This window comes from Furipterus horrens, unplaced genomic scaffold, assembly GCF_987537825.1.
Source record: "Furipterus horrens unplaced genomic scaffold, mFurHor1.1.pri manual_scaffold_1, whole genome shotgun sequence".
Classification (NCBI taxonomy): Eukaryota; Metazoa; Chordata; class Mammalia; order Chiroptera; family Furipteridae; genus Furipterus; species Furipterus horrens.
This window is the reverse complement of record NW_028327171.1, coordinates 122,893,707-122,918,562: the sequence shown is the minus strand read 5'-3', so window position 1 is coordinate 122,918,562 and position 24,856 is coordinate 122,893,707. Positions and strand designations below refer to the sequence as shown.

At 46.2% G+C, this 24,856-nt stretch overlaps 1 protein-coding gene across 1 annotated transcript in view; it reads left to right on the top strand.

The window, feature by feature from the left end:
* Positions 1 to 19,080, top strand: part of MARCO (macrophage receptor with collagenous structure) — a 41,593-nt gene extending 22,513 nt beyond the window's left edge. The window contains exons 6-16 of the mRNA XM_090266707.1: positions 934 to 978; positions 1,280 to 1,387; positions 4,632 to 4,730; positions 4,838 to 4,873; positions 5,353 to 5,451; positions 5,546 to 5,608; positions 15,243 to 15,287; positions 16,156 to 16,254; positions 16,774 to 16,818; positions 17,464 to 17,640; positions 18,816 to 19,080. Coding sequence (XP_090122833.1) covers positions 934 to 978; positions 1,280 to 1,387; positions 4,632 to 4,730; positions 4,838 to 4,873; positions 5,353 to 5,451; positions 5,546 to 5,608; positions 15,243 to 15,287; positions 16,156 to 16,254; positions 16,774 to 16,818; positions 17,464 to 17,640; positions 18,816 to 18,946 — 947 coding nt within the window. The 3' untranslated portion in view covers positions 18,947 to 19,080. The remainder of the gene's footprint in view (positions 1 to 933; positions 979 to 1,279; positions 1,388 to 4,631; positions 4,731 to 4,837; positions 4,874 to 5,352; positions 5,452 to 5,545; positions 5,609 to 15,242; positions 15,288 to 16,155; positions 16,255 to 16,773; positions 16,819 to 17,463; positions 17,641 to 18,815) is intronic.
* Positions 19,081 to 24,856: the final 5,776 nt, after the last annotated feature.

The following is a 24,856-nucleotide window of genomic DNA, read 5'->3' as shown; positions in this document are numbered from 1 at the left end:
AATAGACAGAGGTTGAGAAGAACTATATGCACAACTAATGGACATGGTCTAAAAGGGGGAGACAACTGGAGGGAGGGGGGCCACCGGCTGGAGGGGAGAAGAGGGAAGGGAAATTGGGACAAATGTAACATTATAATCAATAAAACACATTAAATAAATAAATAAATAAATAAATAAAAAGCCAATGATTGTGTCTGTCTTTCAGGCTGTAGCCTAAACCCACCCAGCTGCCTTACAAATGGCCACAGCATTTGTAAGGCATGGCTGGGGCAGAGGATGTAGGAAGTTCAGCTGCACCCTCTGGGGGAGGGGAGAGACCGAAATACCAGAGCCCGTGACCCTTACAGTCCAGTCCACTCTCCACTTAGACTCTTCAACCTCCAGGTCCCTGGAGGGGCTCAGGTTGCTGAGATGGAAAGATGCTAAGACAGTGAGACTTTACTAAAGAAAGAGCTGAAAGAAAGTATTTGCAAGGAAGGGCGAGTAAACAAACCAACAGTCACTAAGCCTCCAGGCCACTAAGGCGGAAAGAAAACACCACCAGTTATGGAGGGGAAACTTGTTAGCAAATAAAAATCTTTTTGGAGGAACTAATTTGGGGGAGGAGTTTAATAGAAGGGATCTCAAAGAGTCTCTTGTTCTAAGTCTCCAACAGGGGTTTCTCCAGGGAGGTTTTCAGAGGTGAGGATGGGCAAACAACAGGGGGAGAATTTATGATGCAGCAAGGGACTCACACAGTAACATGCACACCCATGTGCTCACACACACACACATGTGCCTTTGTGTGTATATGTGTGTGTGAGAGAGAGAGAGACAGAGATGGAATGAGATCTCTGCAGGGTGCCTTGTCCACAGCGGAGGCTCTAGAATGTCTCCTAATTGAAGAACCCAGACCACAGAGTGACTGAGCTCTTCTTTTTGTTTTTCCCACAGGCCTCCAAGGACCCAGGGGTGCTCCAGGGAAGCAAGGAGACACAGGTAAGCCATACTTCCTCCGCTTGGGGTCAGTGACACACTGGTACAGGCACTGAGTCAGTCGTCCCCAGTGCCCCTTCCCCTCAGCTGCTTCCCAGCCCCAGAGCATGAATGCCTCCTACAGCCCTCATCTCTTGAGTCTTACTGTTCCACCTCAAGATTACCCAATAAGTAAGCTAATACACCCCTAGATTTCCTCTGGGGACTCCTTACTCTTCTTCCCAAAATGCCTCCTGTCGATCACCTAGCAGCCCAGCCCCAGGAGGATGCTGGGAGCCTACCTCACTGACTATTTCCTTCACAGGCAACGCAGGACCTCGGGGAGAGAAGGGCAACAAAGGCGATGGGGGTCTTGTTGGCCCAAAAGGGGAAATTGGTGCTAAGGGAGACAAAGGAGACCTGGGCATCCCAGGTAAGAGCCTTGTTGAAGTGTTGGTGTTCACTAGGAGGCCTGGGGGGCTGGGACCCCACTAACAATGTCTGTTCAGTGCCCATGGAGGGCAGGGCTATGCTTTGCTTACCCGCATCCCTGGATTGTAGATGTGGTACCTTCCATCCAGGTAAGCAAAGAACAGCAATGTGAAAGCTAAGAGCAATGTGAGAGGGGCAATAATATCACACCAAGCATAATGTGGCAGGAAAAGAAAGTGAAGCACCAAAGTAGGGGCCTGAGGTGAGCCTGGGGAAGGAGGGGATCCTAGGTGGCAGTGAGGGCAAGGGGCCGACACCAGAGGGAGGACTTTAGACACCTCACCCCACCCCTTGATGGCAAGTGCTACCTCTAGAATAGTACTTCTCAAGGTAGGGGCCATGGGTAAGAACTATTTTGGGTGCTTGTTCAAAATGCAAGTTGGACCCAACAGTCTGTTTCAGAGACCCTGGATGATTCTGACTCTGAAGGTCTAGGGGACAGCTCTGAGAAGCACTGCCCTAGGGACTCTGGCCATGACTGAGTACCGTCATGCCCTTTGTTAGTTGGCCTCTTTTGTGGGACCCTCAGCATGGCTCTGGGGTGTAGTAGGGGAAATGAGGGCTACAGAGCCATCCAGCTTGGTTGCCATCTCTGCTCTGCGCCTGTCCACCTGTGTGGACTTGACTTAGTCTGTTGATATTTGATTTCTTCATTACAGAAAAGAATGATAATTAAATTAAATCAATAATTAAATTATGCACAGCTTGGAGGACAGTTATAAGGGTTAGAGATCAGATTTTCATACTCTGCCACATCATTGACACTGAATAAATGACAATCGTTATTAATAGTAGGATTAGTGTTCCTGTAAGGTAGGAAGGGAAGAGCTTCAGTTCCAAGATCAAACCAATCTAGGATCTATTATGGCTCATGAGCTGTGTGACCTTGGACAAATGACTTAACCTGTTTGAGCCTCAATTTACTCACCTAAAAGAGGAGGGTAATAATAATAACCTTTAATGAGGATTAATTACAACAGGAGTATGAGACACAGAAGAAGTGTGATACTGTTACTACAAATTGAAATTATTTACATTATAAGAAACTAGGTACACTGGTCTTCAGGAAGAGAGCCCTTAGCAGGGAGCTGTCAGCTATCCTCAAATCTTAGAGAGGCACTTGTGGAAGAGAAAACAGACTTGCTGTAGTGGTCCCCAGCAGAAGAACGAGGACCAACAGACAAAGGTTTCAGGAGAACCAATTGTGCCGTGGTGAGGGAGGAAAAACAAGGTAAGGTAAGACTTAAGGCTACCCCATGATGAAATGGGCAGGCGAAGGTCTTAGGGAGCAGTTACTACTAGGGAGGGGAAGAGTAAGTGCAGAATTCTCCCAGGTGGGACTGAGGGGGATCCTTGCACCAGGCAGGTGGTTGGACAGTTGATCTCTAAAGTTGGTTCCCAAAGTGGCAGTCTGAATTCTCTTTGCAATAGGAAAGGGAGGACCAAACTCTTCTCAGGATGGCTCTGCCAACCCCAGAGAAGGGGACAACAGCCAGGCCTTAGCCCTCCAGCCCTTTCCCAGGGATGTTTTCCATCCATACTCATGCACTGCCACATAGGAGGGCATTGAGCTCACACCCAGACACAGCCTGGGAGCACTGTGGTTGGTGAGAGGAAATGCAACAGACTCAGCTCCTCAGAAATCAGGACTCTGACCTCCTCCTCCTCTTCCCAAGTCTCCTCTCCCAGGATCACAAATGCTCTCTTACCCACTGCTTGTCAAACCAAGTACAACCTGCCCTGGTGGTACTGAGGTTTTCCACTCTTTGTCTCAGCAGATGGGTCATGCTAAAGTGGTGACATTCCAGGAGACATGCTACATCTTTAACTGTGATTGAAAAGTTCTGAAGTCAGAGATTGATGTGATTCCTCAGTTGGTGCCAGACTGGTCTTTTCACTGATACTGCTGTGCTTCCAATGTTGTCCCCTCTGACGGAGACATGGAAGTCATAGAAATACAGATTCAGGCCCAGGTCATGCTCAAGAAACCTCATACAGCCAGGTATGATGGGCCTGGCTGGCTCAGAGCAGTGGGACACCAACAAATTCCTCCAGAGAAATAATTTCTGGTCCCTCTAACAAGTGCCATTTGGTCCTTCCGCCAAAGCGAATGCTGAATGACCAAGAATTGCTTTCTTGCTGTTTGCCCCTGGGCTTTTGTAAGAAATCCCAACTCTAAACAAGTTCTTGGGAGTTGTTTTGTCTTCTATCAAGAAATAATCATTCTTTGAATATCCAAAGCATCTCCAAGAATCTAATTTCCAAGCCCTGCCCTAACATCCCTCAAAGCTTATGCCCAGATAGGTTTGTACAACAGTAGCTCTTCTTTAGTCCATTTTGTCCCCTTTCCTCATTCATTAGAGAGAAAGCTGGTGGACTTCTGAGTCCTCTCCATCTCTGATATCAGAATATTAATGAACTTCTATCCCAACAACATCCCCAGAGCCTGAGAGAGTTGCTTGGGGTGGGTCTTCACAGCTTCCTCAATATCAGCCAGCCCGTGGGTTGCTGATGAGCATGGCTGCGTGGTGCAGCTGCAAGGGTCATGCAGCCCACCCAAGAGCCAGACATGCAGTTCAGGAAGGGTTTGGTGGATCCTGCCCTGTGAGGAACGACCCTCCATTGATATGCACCAATCAGTGGCAGAAAAATGGGGGTGAGGGGAGCAGAGGAGGATCAAGAAGCGGACAGTCTGGGACAATCCTCAAATGCTGACAAGTGGGAAATTTGAATCCTTTGGCACAAGGAAAGCCTGTGACTGAACCGCTGGCAGGAAAATGAACTGCCGCAATGTTTTTCTCTCCATCGATGCTTCAAAGTTTCTATTCTCAGCATGTGAGGTCTGCCTTCTGGAATATTCAGATTTCAGTTTGAGAGACTTGAAAAAAATAATTCCTCAAATAAGCCAGGCAGTGAGAATTGAGCCTGGGCTGTGGCCCCTCCCAAGGGGACTGAATACTGACCTGGACCCTGGGAACCTGGCTTCTAGACCTTCCACTGTCGGTCAGCCAGGCCAAGTTGCCTTCTCCATTTTTCATGAGTTTATGTCCTGTCTCTGGGGCAAGGTGGTGTGCTTCTTGAGGGCAGCCATTGTATCTTTGAGTGGGATGAAATGTGTCAAAGTAGGACTTGGTGCCCAGGTTTGCCCTTGTCCCATGCCTGACTATGACTTCTTGGTTTTTCAGGAAGCAAGGGGAACATGGGCATGAAAGGAGACAAGGGGGTCATGGGACCCCCTGGAGACCAGGGAAGTAAAGGTGACTCGGGGAAACCAGGCCCTCCAGGTAAGAGACTGCATGGTCAGGTCCACTGGCTTATAGGTGTTACGCCTTTTTTTCTGGAAGGCTGAACTAGAGAGGAAAAAATCTCTAAAAGTCCTTCTTAATTTTAGGTGTGGCTGGCACTCCTGGAATCAAAGGAGCTCAAGGTAAGAACTGTAGGAATCTGGGCACCATTCCAGCTCCCACTCTTCCTGGGCAAAGTGAAGTCCAGGACCTGACTCTGCTATTTTTATTTCATTTTGGTATTAATCTAGAGCATCTGGGATTTCTAAAGCCTGGCCCCTCCTAAAAGAAACAAAGCAGAATGCTTAATTGATATTCCTCTTTAAAGTGTCATCCCACTCTGCCACCTGGGGTTGGAGCTGGGCATTTGCAACCCAGGGTTTCTAGTAAGTTCACAAGCCCCAAACTGTAGCAGTGAACGGAAAAAAGTAATAAATTGCTGAGACTGCAACCCCCTATCCCCCAATTGTTAGGGCTACTTCATGCTTCTAAACCTGCCCAGGGAACATACACGGTGTCAGGCCATACAGGTCTCACTGCTGAGAACAGATGCGTGTTGAGGGGATGGCAGCCAGGCCCTCTGCCAACCACCCCAGCCTTGCAATCATGACTTAACTTTCAGGACCGCCTGGAGCAGAGGGTCGTCAGGGCCCTCAGGGTGCGGCGGGAGCCCCAGGTGCCAAGGGTGATCCCGGCAGCACCGGTGCCCCTGGGCCAGCAGGTGAGGAGGTCCTCTGTCCTGTGGCGGGCTTGGGGAGTGATATCTGAAGATCCATCTACCAGCCCTGATGCCCGCCATGGCACCTCTTGTCCAGGACCACCAGGGAGACCCGGGAGTCCAGGAGCCAACGGTGTGAAAGGAAGCAAAGGAGACACAGGTAACAGAGGGTGTAGGTAGACGCATGGGTGGGGTTGTTTGTTGTCAGAGATGAACAGCAAGGAGGACTGTCTCTCTGTAGCCCCACCAGGAAAAGGCAGAGGGCATCCTGGGCTCTGCCCCCTGAGGGTCCTAGGGCTATTCTTCCTCTGCCCGAGGTTTCTTAAAGACCTTGACGGCCATGAACAAACCTCCAACATCGAAGAGGAGAGAAGAGTGCTTCAGCCACACTGTCTGCTTGTTCTGCCTTCCCACTGTGGGCACAGTTTTCACTCTCTTCTGCTGACCTGGGATTCAGGTAGAGGGTGTCAAGATACCTCTTCTCGCACATTCTCTCATGCTTCTCGGGCTTGGAGAACAGCCCACGGCAACTGAGCTCACAGAGACTCACTTCTAGATCATTGTACCAACTTAGCTTAGGTTATAAACTGTCATGCCAATTTAGTCTGTGTTATAAACCACAGTGCCAACTGGCCTAGGTTATAAACCATCATACCAATGCAGTCTATATTATAAACCGCTATGCCAATTTTATCTAGGTCACTATGCAAGTCTGGGTACCTGCAATGTTCTAGAAAGTCTCGGCCACCGTGTTGGGTGCTGGGCCCCCATGATGCTTGAGACCTGGTTCCTACCTTTAGACATACAGTTGGGGCAGAAGATAAGTAGACTTTTGCCAGACCATGTCAGGCACACTTTGATGTAGGCACTTGCACGGGGAACTGTCACATGCCATTTACAAAGCCTGGTGCAGTCCAGGAAGTGCAGTGGCAGTGTGGGGCTGTGAGAAAGGGCTGCATGTCTGCCTAGGATAAGTGCGGGGAATCTGCTGCAGTCTCCTCCTCTGCCAGAGCAGAAGTCGTGCTGGTTTTAGCAAACGTGGATATCCTCACCCCTTGTCAAGTGGCAGACTGATTAACTCATTAAACAAATGGGACTTAACCCTGTTAAATGCTTCAGGTTATCAGTGGCTGGAGTCTGGCGGGGGTGGTGAAAGGCAAGAGCTTGAGCTGAGTCTTGGAGGATGAGTGGAGCTTGGACATGTGCCAGAGGGGAAAAAAAGTCTAGAGAGAGGGAACTGAGCAGGTAAAGTCCTGGAGGAGCGAGGGAGAGCTCTGTAAGGTGTTGTGCCTGGCAGCTGGTTGGTATCTAAGGTTTGTATGTAGGTGGTCAGGAACTCTGGTCAGAGGGGCAGGTGAAGCCACCTCCTGGCCAGCTTTGGACTCTGCGCCTTTGACATCTGGGGTTTTACTGAAGGTTGTCAGGAGCCATTGTGTGGGCAGCTCCTGCACCCACTGTCCTTCCAATCCATCCAGCCTTGGAGCTGATTTCTTTTTCACAGATAGTGTGTCAGTATAGGCAGGGACTCTGCTACCTGATACCACCTGGAGGCCACCAGCAAGGTCTCACCTTTCATAAAGTCTCCATCTGGGTGTGGTGGTCAGGTGGCCCTGACTTGTTGGCTCCCTCTTCTGATCTTTTACCTCCTTCTTTTCCGAAGATCTTAGGATGTCTGACTTTGAGACCTGAGGCTGTCTTACCCCTGAGTTTTCTGCTTGGCTTCATAAATATGATGGCTTTCCTCCCACAGTTATAAACAGAGACTGTCCCTTCTCTTCCACCCTCCCACCCCTTATTGCTAGACTAAGCAAGAACATTTCCAGCAAAACATGATTTTACCCAAAGGCACCCTGTGCCCACTCCCCAGGCCCTAGTCCGTGTCTCCCGCTATCTGAGAGCAGGGTACCTTGCCCTGCACTCTGTGTCCTGAGAAGCCTTACATAATGAGAGCAGCTCCTGACAGTGAGCATCTCTATGACAACCAGTGGGCTGAGCAGTCTTGGGAGTTCTATTGCACAGTAAGAGGTGTGGCGAGGGTTCAAATCCGGGCATGGCCCATCCAAAGCTTGGGCTTTATCCATTACACTTTATCATGCCATCTTCCTTCCCAAGCAGTCTTAAGTGTCCCCTGCCCCCATCAGGGCATGCCGATGAGTGACACTTCTCCCTCTATCCCAGTCCAAGAAGATGAGAGCAGAAGCTGAAGCAGCTTCTTCTACTCTTAGGAGGAAATCAGAAACCCTCAGTCCCTGTTATGGTTCTTCCCCATTTACCCTACCCCTGTTTTTGTACACAGTCTGGGCATCATTTTCACTCCATCATTGAGTCCTTGTCTGTTTACTAGGCACCTTTACAGGGATCTCCATCAACCAGACCTAGTAGTAAATACCAACCAGGCAAATTCTAAGGGTAATTCCTTAATTCTGGCTGCCCAAGTAAACATGGTGAATTACATTTTCATTTTGAGGCATGTGATAATTACAACTTATGTAAACTTGCATAACTTTCCCACACAAATTCAAATGTTTGTCTTGAACAAGTAGCTGATGGTCCACATGGACATCTCAGAAGGGAATTCCCATTGAGAGGACTACAGTCTGGCCCATCATAGCCAGGTCGATATATTATCCTGGAGTAAAAGACTAATGAAATTGGGGAGTGGTTATATTTCTGGAGTGGGAGAAGGAAGGCAGAGCAGTGGGTGGTGGAAAGATCTCATTGTGGAGATAATGCATCCTTTTCAGTGTCAGGACACTGGTATTCCCCCAAACAGAGGTCCTTTGTTGTTTATCCAGTTTCGATTATATGAAGCCAGTTTTTCAAACGGATGTGTTTTTCCCATTTTGTAAATAAAATCATTAATCTCTCAAGAGGCTATCTAGCTGCATTGGATAAAAACAGAGAAATTACAGTGCCTTGGCTTGACCTGGTAATGGCTAGCTTTCAATATTGTGCATTAATAATAAAAACAAAGGGGCCTGTTTGTTATCAACAATGCCTCTGGGCCAGACACTGTGCTTGGGACTTTATTCCCATGATTTTAGTTCATCTACCCACACACCTGAGTTTCATTATCTCTCCTACCTTATAGCTGAGGAAGCATAGACTCCCAGAGGGTAAACACTTTCCTGGGGTCTCACAGTTAGTATATATGAAATCTTGGAGTTAATATCGAAGTTTGACTCCAAATTTGTACTTTCCCAGACTTTATTGTATAGAATAACATAGAGTATAGGACTCAAGAGAAACCAAAATCTCCTGTACCTTCCACCCCACAGTAGAAGGGTAAATACTGGCTTAGTCACCAACTCCTCTGCTGTCACAGTCATTAGTCACACTCCAAGCCATTCTGGTGAAATGTTTCCTCTTGTTCACACCTCTTGAGCAAAAGGAGGCATCTCAGATGAGAGATGGTGAAAAGGAAAGTTCTTCCATTCTGTTGGAAAAACAAACTGCATAACTTATTCAGTAAGCATTATCACCCAGCAGAACTTTCTCTAATGGTAATTTTCTTTACCAGTCATAAAACAGGGTTTTATCAAACTCCCAAAACTTAGTTTTTCTAAAACTTCGATCTTTTAAACAATTGTAAAATTGTTTAAATTTTTTTTTTTTTTTTTTTTTTTTGCAAAAAATGAAAATCCCACAACAAAATGAATTTTAGCTCAAAATTCCTTAAAGTTCATTTGGAAATGAAAAAGGACTCACTCAACTTGTAATAATGGCATTTCTCTTTCTGTTTCCATTTCATGGAATGATGTTAGAAGCAACCAAAGTGCTTAAGCTTCAAAACACCAATCTAATCAGAAATTCTGCATCTCAACAGCCTTCAAATCTAAAACAAAACAAGAACCTGAGTTTTCCATATCCTTTTATTTTCCTCTTGAGGCAAACCCAAAGTGCAAAATAACTTGAAATCAATTTTCTCATCTGTAATGTTTTACTTTAAAGATAAGCAACAAAAAGTAATTCATAATAGCAATCAAGCCCTATATTGTGAATTTAATTTCTCAGTTAATTCTATTCCCCATATCTAAGCACTGAGTCCAAAAATTTATTAAATTGTACCAAGGTATATTACTAAATTGTCACTTATGAATTTTTCCTTGTTTTTCTCTAAGTTTCTTAGAGATATTTGCAGAAGTCTACATGCCTCCCAATTTTGGGTCCACTACGCAACCTCTTACCTCTTGACAAACAGCCCAATTTGTCATTATTAAATTAATTCTTTTTTTAAGTATATTCTATTAATTATGTTGTTATAGTAGCCCCAATTTTTCTCTCTTTGCTCCCCTCTGCCCGGTACCCCCCTTCCCTCCAGCAATTCCCTCCCCCCTTAGTTCATGTCCATGGGTCCTGCATATAAGTTTTTTGGTTTCGCCCTTTCTATATTATTCTTAACTTCCCCCTGTCTATTTTGTACCAACCAATTAATGCTTCTTAGTCCCTACACCATTTCCCCATTTCTCCCCCTCCCTCCTCCCAGCTGATAACCCTCCAAGTGATCCCCATACCTATGATTCTGTTCCTATTCTGGTTTGCTTAGTTGGATTTTGTTTGTATTTTTTAGATTCAGTTGTTGATAGTTGTGAGTTTGTTGTCATTTTAGTGTTCATAGTTTTGATCTTCTTTTTCTTAAGTAAGTCCCTTTGACATTTCATATAATAATGGCTTGGTGGTGATGAGCTCCTTAAGCTTCACCTTGTCTGGGAAGCACTGCATCTGCCCTTGCATTCCAAATGATAACTTTGCTGGATAGAGTAATCCTGGTTGCAGGTTGCCTTTCATCATATTGAATACAGCTTGCCAGTCTCTTCCTGCCTGCAAAGTGTCCTCTGAGAAATCAGCTGATAATCATATAGGCACCACCCTGTAGGCAACTCTCTGCCTCTCTCTTGTGCCCCTAGGACTCTGTCATTATCTTTTGTCTTTGGCATCTCAATCATGATGCATCCTGGTGTGGTCCCCTCTGGGTCCAGCTCACCCGGGACCCTCCGTGCTTCCTGGACATGTCCATCTCCTTCGCAAAATTTGGGAAGTTTTCTCATTTTTTTCAATTCTCGCTTCCTCATTCTGCACTGGTTGACTGCTTTTTTCTTCCTTATGTTCCAAATCATTGATTTGAACCTCGGTTTCCTTCCCTTCACCATTGGTTTTGTGTGGATTTTTCTTCGTTTCACTTCTTCTCTTATGCATTTGCCATATTCAAGCATATCTATCAAGCCTGCGAGCATCCTATCACCAGTGTTTTGAATTCTGCGTCTGTTAGGTTGTCTATCTCCTCATGTGTTAGGTTAGCTATCTCCTTGTTGCTTAGTTCTCCCGCTGGAACCTTGATTCATTTCCTCTTTTGGGCCATACTTCTGTCTCCTCATTCTGACAGACTCCTGTGTTTGTTTGCCTCTGTGTCCCAGGTAGAGCTGTCGCTCCTGTTACATTGTAAGGGGTGGAGCCTTAGGGATTCGTCAACAGGGTGACCTGTTTCAACACGTTGTGAAGCTGTATGAGGGGGAGGGGTCCAAGAAAAAACAATGCCATGTGCCCAGCACTCGCCCCTTTTCCAGGCACCTCTCCCACTTCCGCACCGGACTGGCGTCCCTCTAGCTGCTGCCCTGGCCATAGTTCCCAGAGTGGGTGGGTCTGTGGCTGTTTTAGGACCGTGGGGGCCCTTTAAACAAGTGGACTCTGCTGAGAGACCAGTAGTTTCTGCCTCCACCTGAACCCCCACTGGTCTGCATAGTCAGAAGTAATGAGGCTTGATTTTCCCTGGTTCTGGGCCCATGAGCTGTGAGGTCCGGTGAGGAGTTGGAAACACTCCACCGCTTCTGCCGCCACTGCCACCACCACACGGCATCCTCTCCGTCCTGGCTCCGCCCCTCCTACCTGTCTGGATGAGTGTTTCTTCTTTATATTTTTGTTTGCTGGACTTCCATGTAGTTTGATTTTTTGTAACTTCTGGTTGTTTCTAGTCTTGAGGTAGTTGTATTCCTTCTTAGTTGTGGAGGGAGATGCAGCGTGTCTGTCTATGCCTCCATCTTGGCCGGAAGTCACATACCTATTAAATTAATTCTTAATTACCAGGTTACATTCAGTGTGTATATCAAAATGATATTTAAGGAAGTTTCCTAATGTACTGGAAATTTCTGCATTAAATCAGAGTCAGGCCATGGCTGGTGTGACTCAGTAGATTGAGCATGGGTCTGCAAACCAAACGGTTGCTGATTCAATTCCCAGTCAGGGCTTATGCCTAGGTTGTGGGCCAGGTCCCCAGTTGGGGGCATGTGAGAGGCAACCACACATTGATATTTCTCTCCTGCTCTTTCTCTCTCCCTTCCCATTTCTCTAAAAATAAATAAAATCTTCAAAAAAAAAATAAACAAAAAGGTAAACACAAGAAAAATCAAATAAAACAGAGTCAGGAGACCTGTGCCTCAACTTGGACTTGCTGTTGACTAGCTTGATGACAGTGGGTCAGTACTTGACCTCCCTGGGCCTCAGTTTCCTCCTCTATGAGGTGTGATGAATAGTCTAGAATAACATATGGATCCTGCCATCTCAGCAGCACTCTGGGTTTGAAATAGGCAATTTTCCCATGGAGCAGGAATATTCTAAGATTTTATATAGAACATCAGCTGAACACTAAACAATAGTAAGGCATTTGCTTTCTAACTAAGCTATTTTGGAGAAAGAAATATCTTCCCCAAGTAAAAACCTTGCAAATAAATATGTTTGGCCCTCTCAGCCTATAAGTTTGTGATACCCAGGAAAACCCAGTTTGTTTGTGGTTAAGAGGAAAACTCAGTGTTCATTCGCGTTTCAGTGTAGTTTTATATACATTTCTAGATCCTATTTTTGAATCATTTTCTCTCTCTCTGGTCATGCCACCTTGATTTATGGTGAAGTAATTACCAGTCCTTTGATCAAATGCAATGCACAGCCACTCAGAAACATCCTCTAGAGTCCAGTGAGGCTTAGAGAGAAATCAAACAAAACTCAACTCCAATTTCCTCCACTTAAAGAGGAGAGTTTTGAAGACAAAACCACCATCCATTATGCACAAAATATCAGAGATCATTTTATCAAGGGTCAGAGGTTTTGGGAGCACTCATACTTGGGAGGGGCTGAGACTTCCTCGGAGATGGGAAGACTGCCCACAGGGACTGGTCCCTGGATCAGCAGCATCACCCTCACCTGGGAACTTGGTAGAAATGCAGACCCTCAGGTCTTGTCCCGAGTCCATCCACTGAACCAGCTATTCTGGGTGGGGCCTAGCATGTTGCTGTTTTTTTTTTTAAACCCTGTACAGGTGATTCTGATACATGCTCCAATTTGACTACTGTACTTGTTTAGGAGAAAGGAATAGCCCATAGCCAGCTGGGAGTATCTTAAGAGCCAGGTGAAAAGCCTGACTGAAACTCCAGGAAGCAATGAGCTGGCAGCTACAGGGACTAGTGGGAAACCGAACCTGGGATCCAACCCCAACTTCACCTTAGATAATCTCGTCACATCTTTGAGTGTGGGCTTCCTCCTATGTAAAGAGGGAAATGGCCCTGCCTTTCAGGGTTGCTGAGAGATGGAGCAAGGAAGTGTATATAAAGCCCTTGGCACAGTACAGGCAGCAGCAGACACTGAGTCCCCAGGAGGTGAAAGGCTGGAAGGAAGGGTATGACAAATGAAGTAGGGAGGGTCAGATCAAAGGGGTCATGTACCTAATGAATAAGGGCTTTCCTATGGTTCCTGTCTGTACAGGGTGTTTGTTGATCAGTGCTTTGGAGGCGACTGGAGGAGAAATTTCTTTGGGGGGTGAGGGGGACAATAAAGGGAGGTCACAATTCCTTGAGTCCCTGAACCTGGCTTCTATGGACAGGATCTTCAGGTAGAGATTTCTGCAATATGATGCCCTCTAGGCTGCAGACAGGGAGGGCCAAAAGTCTACACATGGACCATTTTTAAATTTAATAACAACCGAGGGCATATTTCTGAACGTGTCTTCACCTCACTTGTCTTAACACATGTGATTCAGATGCAGGTAAGCAGAGGGACAACATCTGCCTCCTCTGGAGGGTGATCTCAGGTCAACAGCAAACAGGAGATTCTCTGGGAAGCAAGTGTGAAACTCCTGTGGGGGCTTCAGCCTCAGAGGAGGAAAGGGAGGCTCAGGGAGGGAGACACCTTGCTCAAGGTCACAGAGGTGAACACAAGCCCAAAGCGTCTGATTTTAGCCACTTTGCTGCCTTGGGAGGAAGTGCACAATCAGTGGGCAAGGCCAGAGAAGGCTTCACCGTCAATGACATCTGACATTTTAGCAAGTTTTACAGGCTTGATCAGAGTTCTCCAGGACACCAAAGAGGTGAAGCATTTTAAACTAAGAGACCAGAGCACAAAGAAATGGCCCGGGTGAGAGGGGCCTGCCTGCCAGCATCAGGCCTCTAAGGTACCTCCAGCTCCTGGAAGAAGCTCTAAGCCTCAGTCCTATCTCCATCCCTCAGATGAACAGCTGGAGAAGTTGCCCTCTCAGATCCTTCCAGCGTGTCCTCTTCTCTTGGCACTGAGACATGTAGTGGCAGCTCATGGCTCCTTGGTCCTCTGACCCTCCTCCCCAGCAGTGTCTGGCCTCAGGCAAGACATTTGAAAGGCTGCCAGGACTTCCCAGCTCATTATTCAGGACTTCTTTGGCTCATTGTTCGAAGAATATATCCCAAACAGACCCGCCAGGCCTCTAGCTTGCCCTCCATTGCACAGTAGGTGCTCAGGAAAGTCAGAAACTGGGAGGCAAGTATTTCCTCGGGTGGGAACTTCCCGCAAGCAGTCAGCAATGAGGGCAAATGTGGTTTCTGTTGAACACCAAAGGCCGGGCATTTGGTTAAGTCTGGGCCAGCACCATGGGAGGGACACCAGTCCAGGGCAGGGTGATGAGCACAGCTGCTGTCTGCATTCCTACTGTTACCCCACAGTAACTGTTACTTCACATCAATATCAAGCTTTCATTTCCCCAAATTTGTGTGACTGTCATGAGGAGTCCTGTTTCTCTGAAATAAAACTAATATTGGCCCTTAAAATCAAGACACCATGGTGTGGCTAAATCAATAAATTATTATCTCACAGTGACCCAATCTGGTGCTGGAACAGTGGAACTTCCATGGAAATTAGTGAATGAAAGGATGGATGGAAAGAAAGAATGAAGGAAGAAAGGAAAAGAGGGAGGGATGAAGGGATGGAGGGACAATACTACAAATAGTATCATCACTAATAATGGCAATCGTTATTTTTCCATTTGCTGAACATGAGACGCTTTAGCTGCATGAATCTTAAGCCATATTGGGGGACAAGAATGAAATAAACCAACCAAACTATTGAGCATCTGCTATAGGTGAGGCTCCCAAAGCTCCTGGTGGCCACTAAATAGACTCCATAGTCTTTTGGAAATAAAGATAACTTTATTTTCAAAATATCTCTCAATTCTTTTCCAATAAAATGCAACAGGAAAGGATGGAATTGGATTTAGACACCAAGTCAGGCTATCACTGGCAAGGAAAGCCAGCCAGGAAGTTCGGGGTCTGTCTGTATAATTCGACTTCCATCCAATACATTTCTATTTAACCCTGACACACACGTCCCCATTTATCTGCAGTCTGTCTCCTTTACACTCTGATGAAGAGGCTTTAAACAATCATGAAGAACCAATGTCTCTTTCCATCTGCATTAATCAGACAAAAGGTAGAGGTTGTCTAAGATTAAAAGTATCTAATATCCAATTTTATTATCTTCTCCCCTTATTTGTATTTTGATCTTAGGACTTCAAGGACAGAAAGGAACAAAAGGAGAATCAGGAATTCCAGGTAAAGGGCCAACTTTGTTTTAATTTGCTCAGATGATGACTGGAAAGGCTCAGGCTCAGAGGGCGGGTCGCTTGACTTTCAACGCACCACTGTGACCTTCCCCAAAGTGGCCGAGGCCTAAGGCAATTCGAGACTAAGAGTCCAGAGTTCTGTCACTCAAGCCTAAGATTTTCTCTCTGGAGAACCTGAGGACTTACAGGAACTCAGTGAACTGAAAGGTGTAGGGAGATGGCTGGGCTGGAGTGTCGTGAAGGATAAAAAATGCCAAGAGAGCGGGTGGTCAGGTAGCTGCTTCAGGTTGTGCAGCCACCACGGTGTCTTTAACCCCTGCCCTCCTCCTCCTTATCATTAGAGTATTATCATCATCTTCATTCACTAAGCCCCTGCTTGTAGTTGGTTACTACACCTGGCACTTTCTATACAGCTTCTCTAGTCTTCTCAGCAGCCTGAGCCAAAGGAGTGCTAAGCCAGCACTTCTCAAGCAAACCGTTTGAGCAGTCTTTCTTCCTCACAAACTGGATACTCAATTCCTATTTTAACTTACTAAAGGAGAAACTGAGGCCTAGAAACTTTCTAGCAAATTCTTCCAGAATGGCTAGAACTTCCATACAATTTTGTATTCCGATGAGGACCAGTAATCTCTGGAATCCTGTCAGCAATTTCTTAACTAGCATTTACGCGCATGAGTCAGGAGATCCAAGGAGCATCATGCCCTCCTCAGTTGGACCAAAGATATGAGCTGAACATCCAAACAGCCCAATTCACGGGGGATACCTGCTAGTTAAGGAGAATTCATTCATTACACACCAAGGCTGTCGGTCCTCTTGCAGAGCAGAACATCTGATAAAGTAGTCTCTCTCCTCTCCAGGCCCTGCAGGCATGAAGGGAGACAAGGGAAGCCCAGGGCCGGTAGGTCCCAAGGGTGCATCTGGACCAGGTGGCCAGAAGGGAGACCCAGGAATGAAAGGTAAGGTCTCTGTTTCTCTCTTGTGGTTTTGAAGAAGCCCTGATGTAAGGGGCTTGGGAGTTTTGAGAACCAGAAGGATCAAGATCTGTGGGTATGGTGGTTAAGTCCTGAGCTGGGATTGGCCTAGCACTGAGCCTACAAAGGCGAGTAAGACACAGTCTGGCATTCAGAGAGGCAGCATGTGAACTTGCATTCACACTATGCCCAGCCATGCCCCCGGCCACTCGGACAGTTTCCAAGACTGACCACATCTTTGCATGAAAGAAATGCTTCCCACTCCATGTCTTTTACCTGCTCAATGCCCCTCGCTGCTCTATCTTAAATTCTTCCTGCTGTGGCTTAATCATTGGTGCCCATAGAACTTCCTGTAGCCATGATGGAAGAGGTTACTGGTAAAGCTGGAAAAAGAATCTGACCTCCCCTGCAACCTTCCCACCTCCTCCCCACTGATGACAGAGGAGGGCAAGGGGGTCCTGGTCTTGTTCCCTTCCATTCATGTGGTTTTTCTCCTTGTGACAGGATCTTCTGGGCCACAAGGAGCAAAGGGAGAAAAAGGTCAAAAAGGTAATTGCTATTTTTTTCTGTTTAATTTGTGCTTTAGTGTCAATTCTATATTTGAAAACTGTATGTGTGATAGGGGATGAGGCCCTGGTTCTCAGAAAAATTTCTCATTTTTTAAAAAAGGTTAATGGGCTCTTTCTTTGAATAAGCCTGCTCATAGCAACAACCACAGTGCGACAGTCTCCCTTCCTTCCTTCCTTCCTTCCTTCCTTTCTTCCTTCCTTCCTTCCTTCCTTCCCTCCCTCCTTCTCCTCCTTCTTTCCTCTCCCTTCCTTTCTCCTCCCTTCTATCCCTCTCTTTTACCTCCCTCCTCCTTTCTTTTTTCTCTCGTCCTCTCTTTTTCCCTTCCTTCCTTTTTTCCTCAACTTTTCTTTTTTTTTCCCTCCACAGCACAAAACACAACATGGCTGGTGGATTTACAGAGCCAGCCACAGGGGCCCCTGGTCCTATGGCCTCATGCCTGCAGCTCCAGGGCACAAAGGCTGCTTGCCAGGTCATGTTGTTGCCATATGTGGGATCTTCCCAGCCAAGCAGGGGGGGTTCTTTCCCTTAGCTATAGGACTTCCAAAAATGAAATGGCAGAGCCTACATTCACACAAAGCCCTAGGCTGCTGCCCTCACCTCTCTTAACATGTGTTTTTTACCCAGGTGAATCCATTGTACCTGTCAGGATTGTCGGCTCTGCGACCCGAGGCCGGGCTGAAGTTTACTATAGCGGTTCCTGGGGGACAATTTGTGATGATGGCTGGGACAATTCGGATGCCACTGTCTTTTGCCGCATGCTAGGTTACTCGACAGGAAAGGCCATTTACAATGTGGGAGCCGGTAAGTGAGTCCTCAATTCACAGCCTCTTTCCTTAAGGAGCTGGTGTGGGCTTTCTCTCCTTTTGGCTGCAAATGATTCAGTGTGGTTTGTATTAGAAGAAAAGCATTGGTTCAAGCAACTGAGAAGTTCTACAGCTCAGAGCCCTAGGCTTACATCCTTCCAGCTTGGCAACCCTAGAAGAAATATAACCTTTCCTCTCCAAGAGTGACAGCAAAGGCTTGTTTGGGGCTCTGGTTGGTCTGACTTGGGTCAATATCTGTCCAGCCCTTGAGCCAGAATGCAGCATGGCTGATGGTGTTTGAGAGGCATGACTCTCCAAAGAATGGCTGAGGTGCTGGTGTGCGAAGAATGGAGAAAAGAGGCAAGGCAGGCAAACAAAGGTATTCCTTCCAGCTCTCTGGAAACTAGAGGCCAGGGCTGCCCACTCTGTGATCACCTTTAAGGAGGAGGTGTGAAGGAAGAGAAAGCAAATCAGAGCAGGAGCTTCCTAAAATCAGTTTGGGGTGCTAGAAACCAGCCTGTGTCTTTCAGCAAAAGATTCAAACTTTCAATAAAGGAGTTAAGTCCTCAGGCTGAGGCCATTTCTTTGGCTATAAGGGCTGACCTGGCAAGAACACTAGGTCCAATTCTCCTGCTCGCACATTCAAATGCTCTCTGCTCTTACTCAACCCCAAAGTGTATAATTGTTTTTTAATCTGAGTCCAGTTGGGTTGTAAAACAATTTTAAAATACACATTTGCCCATATAGATATTGTCACACTGTGGTGTAAATTACTGCAATCAATCAATGCAACTGTTTTTCTCTAAGCTCTTGATCTGAAATCAACTGTATCAGAAGAAAGGGGGGTTAAAGAAAGCAAATGCTTGGGAGGGACATGGATACACTCTAGTGAGTTAGCAGTAAGAGATGAATGCTGGGAGACCCCCAGGAGGACATTTCAAATAATGCATGGATTAGCATTAAATACTTAGATGAGACTTTTGTCAAAGGGCAGAAAGCAGAACAGAGTCAGAATCATTAAAAGAGAATAGTCCAGCTGTCAGCACCTTGGGCCCGAGATGATGTCAGAGAAATTGGCAGCCTACCCCAAATGGGAGCCCCCAATCACCAATGAGACACTCAGCTTTGAGCCTAATCCCATGATTCTTTCCCTCCTTGCTTCTCTGTACCTAGGCACTGGGTCGATTTGGCTGGATGATGTTACATGTCAAGGGACAGAGGCTACTCTGTGGAACTGCAACAAGAGTAAATGGGGCTCTCACAATTGCAATCACAATGAGGATGCCGGTGTGGAGTGCAGCTGACCTACTGTAGCCCTTATGTTGCTCTGCTCCCAAGGTGCCTGTAGGACCCACTTGGGGGGAGGCCAGTATTTTCTAACAGGTTCCCCGGAAGTGGAGTCATTAATAAAATTCAAAATGCTACCTGGCAACCCAAATGGCAGTGACTGAAATAATTAGTTTGCTCCTCCCATCCCTTCTTGATGTACTCAGTCAATGTACACAACATTACACCGAGCTCTCACATGTCCCTGCACACAGGGACAGTGGAGTCTCCACTTATAGCCAGGGGGAGGGGGAGGACATAGGGGATCTAAATGCAATGCAGAAAGTGAAGATCACCTGTAGTCACAATTAGTTATAACCATCCCATCAATCATTCAGATGGAGCATCTCTCACAGCAAGTTCTCCCTCCAGCACTGGAGCTGTTCAGCCCAATATATAGAAATTATACCTTAAAACATAAACGTTAGCTCTTATTATGATGTGAGCTCCAAAAATGCAGTACTTTTGTCTGTTTAATTCATCCCTGTAGGGCCTCAGTAAATATTTGCTCAGTGAATAACTGACTTAAACCAAGATGGTAAAGCAGCTCACCCTCTCTGAGAAATTTGGCTTCTCACTCCCTTTTCATTCTCCCCCTGGGGTATATGCTCTCTCTGGGTGCAATTGCATTCTTTTTATCTCTCTCTCTTTCTTACACACACACATATACACCCTGTCAGGCTGCCGTGCTCTGAGAAATCACCCAGAGAACAGTCTAGGATTTTATACCATGTTTCTTGAGGAAGAGGGGGAAGGAGGTTGGAAGGAAGAGAAAACTCCTGGACCAATTTGAGGGCCCGTCAGAGCAAGGGAAAAGAGGAAAAAGGGAAGGGAGAAGGGGGAAAGGGGAAAGGGAGGGGGAGGGGAGAATCCCAGTCACCCAGAAGGGCCTGTAGGAATTGCCTGCAGGCACTGACTCCACACTTTTCTGAACATACATTTTGGATAGGGTGAGTTCATACATTCAGCAGGTTATTTACATCTCCCCACTTTCCCCCAGTCAATACATCATGCTAGGTCCATCAACATTTCTTCTAGGAACGAGCAAAGTCCATTTTTATTTCTTATGGGAGAAGCTGGGATCAGGTTAACTTGCATACAGTTCATTTTCATATGTCAAAAGTCCGGGCAAGTTGTTCAGCCACCATGTTTTGACAATGAAAGAACGGAAAGTATAGGCAGCACAGATGCCCAGAAGGAACTGGGCTGGAGGGAGGAGCCTATGGGATGAGATGAATCACCATGCGTTGAACTTGCACAGCCACAGTAGAAGCTGCAGTAGAAGCCACACTCCTTCCCACTGGTTGCGCCAACCAAACCACCATGTTCTGACATTTCCAATTTTTTATTTGTAATAAAAAGAATGATGCTGAGGTCCAGTGTCAAGAATGGAGGGTTTTAAGGAAAAAGGGCATCACAGTCATTTTGGCTACTTCCTGCTGACATGGGGGTGTAGTTAGAGTGTATATTTCCTTATGTGTCTATATCTCAGATGTTTCCTGTGCTGGCAGGGGTTGGTACCAAGGAGTGGATAGGAGCACAAGGGTGTGAGCTGTCTGTACTGTAGCTATATTGACGATTCTTTTGATGAAGTTGACAAGGAGTAGCAGGAGGCAAGGTCCTAGAATAAGAGTTAAAAGTAGTGTTAGCAAAGCTGTAAAGAGGGGTAGAAGGATGGACTTCAGAGGGACAGTTAAGTCAAACCATGAAACTGAAGAGCTGCTTATCTTATCCCTTAATCAGGCAGTTCAATCCATTAGCCTCTTAATTCTGTCTTGTACTATTCCAGATTGGTTGACATAAAAACAGCAGTCTTCCCCCCCAAAAGCACAGGTACCCTCTTTATGGGCAGCAAGGAGGTCTAAAGCCCTTCTATTCTGAAATACAACTCTGGCTAGGGAGTTTACCTGATATTCAAGTTTGGAAACAGCCTGTGCTTGTATCTTCTAGGCTTTGTTCAAGCTCTAGGGATAACTCCTGATGATATTTGAGGGAAGTTCCCAGCCCTGCCACTCCCATTTCGACTCCAGTAGTAATGCCAAGGGCTCCAGGGTTGGGGATTAGTACTGGACCTTGCTCTACTCTTATTGCCATAGAAAGGGGAATAGGAATCTCAGAGTTGGGTGGCATCACCTGTAGGGGAGGGGTGGTGAACCTGAGAGGGTATGTAAATTTTGATGCCATGTTCAGACAAGAGGTTGGGTGATTCTCATGTTGTTCCTGGCATGTTATATTGATCATGAAGTTGCACAGGAGAGCTGGCAGGTGGCCTACTGGGCTAGAAGACCCTGAATGCTGAGTATGAGAAACACAAATGGGTACTTGCTGGCCTTGGGGATGGATACCCTGGTGAAAACTGGTCCTGCAATAGATAAGGACTTAGAAACATAAGTCAAGAGGTTTTTCAGATAGTTGTTAGCTAAGTAAGTAGGGTTCACAGGAGGTGGTGCAAATGTGGAGGAGAGCCATTGGCAGCAGGTGGGGCCAGGGTTCCCAGACCTGTAAAGCAAGCCAAGTTAAGTGGCTTTTAATAAGCTCATTCATGTGTCCTACCTTCCCTGAGGACTGAGGCTGGTATTGAACATGCAGTTTCCAGGTAATGCCCAAAGTTGTGCTGACCTGTGGAGTAATTTTAGAAACAAAGGCTGGGCCATTATCAGGTTGTAGGCATTGAGGTAATCCAAACCTAGAAATAATTTCTGTTAGTAAAACATGAACAACCTCATTTGCCCCTTCTGATGTAGTGGGAAAAGCTTCCACCCAATCGGAAAAGGTATCTACTAGCACTAGTAGATACTTGACCACTTTTATTTGTGGCATGTGAGTAAAGTCAATTTGCCAATCTTGCCCTGGAATTTGTCCCCTGGCCTGGTGAGTAGGGAATGGTGGAGGTCTAACTCGCCATTGAGCTGTCTCCTTTTGGCACCCTGAGCACTGACAAGTGGTCTTGGTGAGGGTGCTAAGAAGTTGAGTGTTTTGTATGGTGGGTGCCAACAGATTAGTGAGAACCTTAGGTCCCAGGAGTCTTACTAGTTTCATGCAAAGAAAAACCAGGTAGAAAAATTCTTGTCCTTCTAATACTAAAATTGCATTTCCAGGCCCTATACTTTCCATTACTAAAACCATCTCACAAAACTTTTACCATAAACATTCTTCATTTCTATGCCTTACATTCTCCCTTTTTTACTTTCCATTTATCTTTACAACTTCCCACAGATCTTCTGCAACATTCACAAACTTTCTAAATACCTTTACTCTTTCAGATTTAACCATATGCATATTTTTTCTTCTTATTTCTTTTCTACTTCCCATGTCCTTCTTTCATTTGGGGACAATGGGAGTGATCAGGATAGTAACTTCATTGACTGGCCAAAGATCCTGGACTAGGTGAAAAGACACATTGGATTTCTTAATAGCTAGGATGGGAGTGTTGGCAGGAGAGCTTGCTGGTCATAGGAGTCCAGCTTTGAGCAGGCAGTGAATGAGTGACTGGCTGTAAACCCTGCATCGCTTGTGTACTGAGAGGATACTGAGACTGACTGGGAAATGAAGCCCCAGGCTGGAGGGTGACCCATACCGGCTAGTGGTGTCTGGCTACTGCTGGGTTGTCAGTATCTCAAACAAGAGGATTAACATTCACACTACAGTGGCACAGCTGATGAGGGGTATCCCCTTGAGAAGTTTCTTGCACTAAAGCCAAAAGGAAAATGGAGTAGACCTTAGCCCCTCCATCTAGATTAAGAGACAGAGATGCCCCTAGTTTGGTCAGGATGTCTCTTCCCAAGAGGGAAACTGGGCATTCAAGCATAACTAGGAAAGAATGAGTGAAGGTTAAAGACCCTAATGTACATGTGAGGGATTTGATAGCTAAGGTTTTAGTATGGACGCTGTTAACTCCAATAACAGAGATGGGGGATGTGTGTAAGACACCCACATATTTAATAAGGACAGAATAGATCTCCCCCATGTCTACAAGAAAGGAGACCAACATACCTTCCACCACCATAATTACCCTGGGTTCAGCTGTTGAGATCGTCAGAGATGGGGGCCCCGAGCCCGGCCACTATCAGTCATCTGTGGCAAGCCCCAACAGATTGAGGATGCTGAAGTCTTTGTCCTTCTGAGGTTGAGCCAAACTGGACTGGAGCAGTCTACTGAACCCCCAGGTTAGAGGCTAGAGAACAGCTGACCCTCCAATGTCCCTTATGTCCACAGAATGGACAGGGATCCAGTGGGGATCATGGTTGGGGGCATTGTTGTACCCAATGACCTGTCTGCTTTCACTTGAAGCATGGTCCTGGCAGAGGCTTAGGCAAGCCTTTGTTCCCTTGACCTTTCATGGACTGACTCTTTTTCTTTTTTAAAGATATGTCTGTTTTTTTGTTCTGTTTTTTTTTTTTTTTTAATATATTATTTATTTATTTTTAGAGAGAGAGGGAGGAAGGGAGAAAGAGAGGGAGAAAAACATCAATGTGTGGCTGCCTCCCATGCACCCCCAACTGGGGACCTAGCCCACAACCCAGGCATGTGCCCCAACTGGGAACCAAATCAACGACCCTTCGGTTTGCAGGTTGGCACCCAATCCACTGAGCCACACCAGCCAGGGCTCATGGGCTGACCCTTAATGGTGGTAGCTAACATAAGGTATTTCTGCTGGTTCCTTTTTAATTTTTGTTGTTTTTCCTCCTCCTCTCTGCTATTAAACTCAGAAGGCAATCCAAATTACATCCCTTTGGGGAGTTTTGGGTCCATCCTCCAGCTTCCATAAATTTCTTCTAATATCAGGGGTAGAGTGTGTAATAAAATGGGTATTAAGATAGGCCTTGCTTTCTTCCAAGTTGGGGTCCAGTTTGGTGTACTTGAGAATGGCCTCTGTAAGGCTGCTCATGAACGAGGCTGGGTTCTCAGAGGCCTCCTGCATAATTTCTAGGATTTTGTCATAATTGACAGCCTTAAGGGCAGCCCTACACATGCCTTCAACTAGGCATGTGAGAAAATGAGAAATCTTAGCCAAATCAGGGGACCCTGACTGATAGTTCCAGTGAGGATCTGCAGCTGGGACTGTAATGGGTCCAGCTGGATTTCTATGGGGATCCCAGACATGTAGGGTGTCTGCAAATGTAGTGGCAGCAGACAGAATATGATCTTTTTCCTCTGGGGTGGTGGAGGAGGTTAGGATGACATAGACATCTTGATATGTTAATGAATAGGTTTGAGTTACATATTGGAACTCCTTGCAAAAGTGAGTAATATCTGCAGCATAAGACCCTAGACAGCGCTCAATTTGGGCTAAATCGATGAAGTAAAAGGGGACACGTACCTGGACAGTGCCCTTGGTTCCTGCCATCTCACAAAGAGGGTACAGGCCCAAGGATGGTGGGGAGGACGACGACGCGTGTGTGAGGAGGTGAAATGAGAAGGGTGGAGTTTGGGGCTGGCAATGGCTTGTCTTTGGCTGGTGAATCAGGAGGGGAGGGGGATGAGGGAGAAGGGTTTACTGTCAGGGGAGCTGTTGACTAGGAGGGGGTATATGGGGGGTGGATAAGGGTGTCCAAGGTCTAAGGGGTTTGCTTCTGTAAAAGATGAGGATGGAAGTAGGGAAATCAGGGAGTTTGTTGATGCAGAGGAAATGTAGGCAAAAGTCAGTTGAAGGAGAATAAAAGGGACAGACTGCTGCAAAGAGTCAAAAAGGATTCTGATTATTGAACTTCGGACCATTTGTTATTATGCCTGAGGTAGTTGTTGAGATCAGTAAGAATTTGAAGGTCAAATGTTCCATGTTCTGGCCAATGGCATTTGTCATCAAGAGGATATTGAGGCCAGGTAACAGTGGAGAGAGATATGAGCTTTTTTAGCTTTACCTGGGACCCTATTTGAAGGGTCTGGAG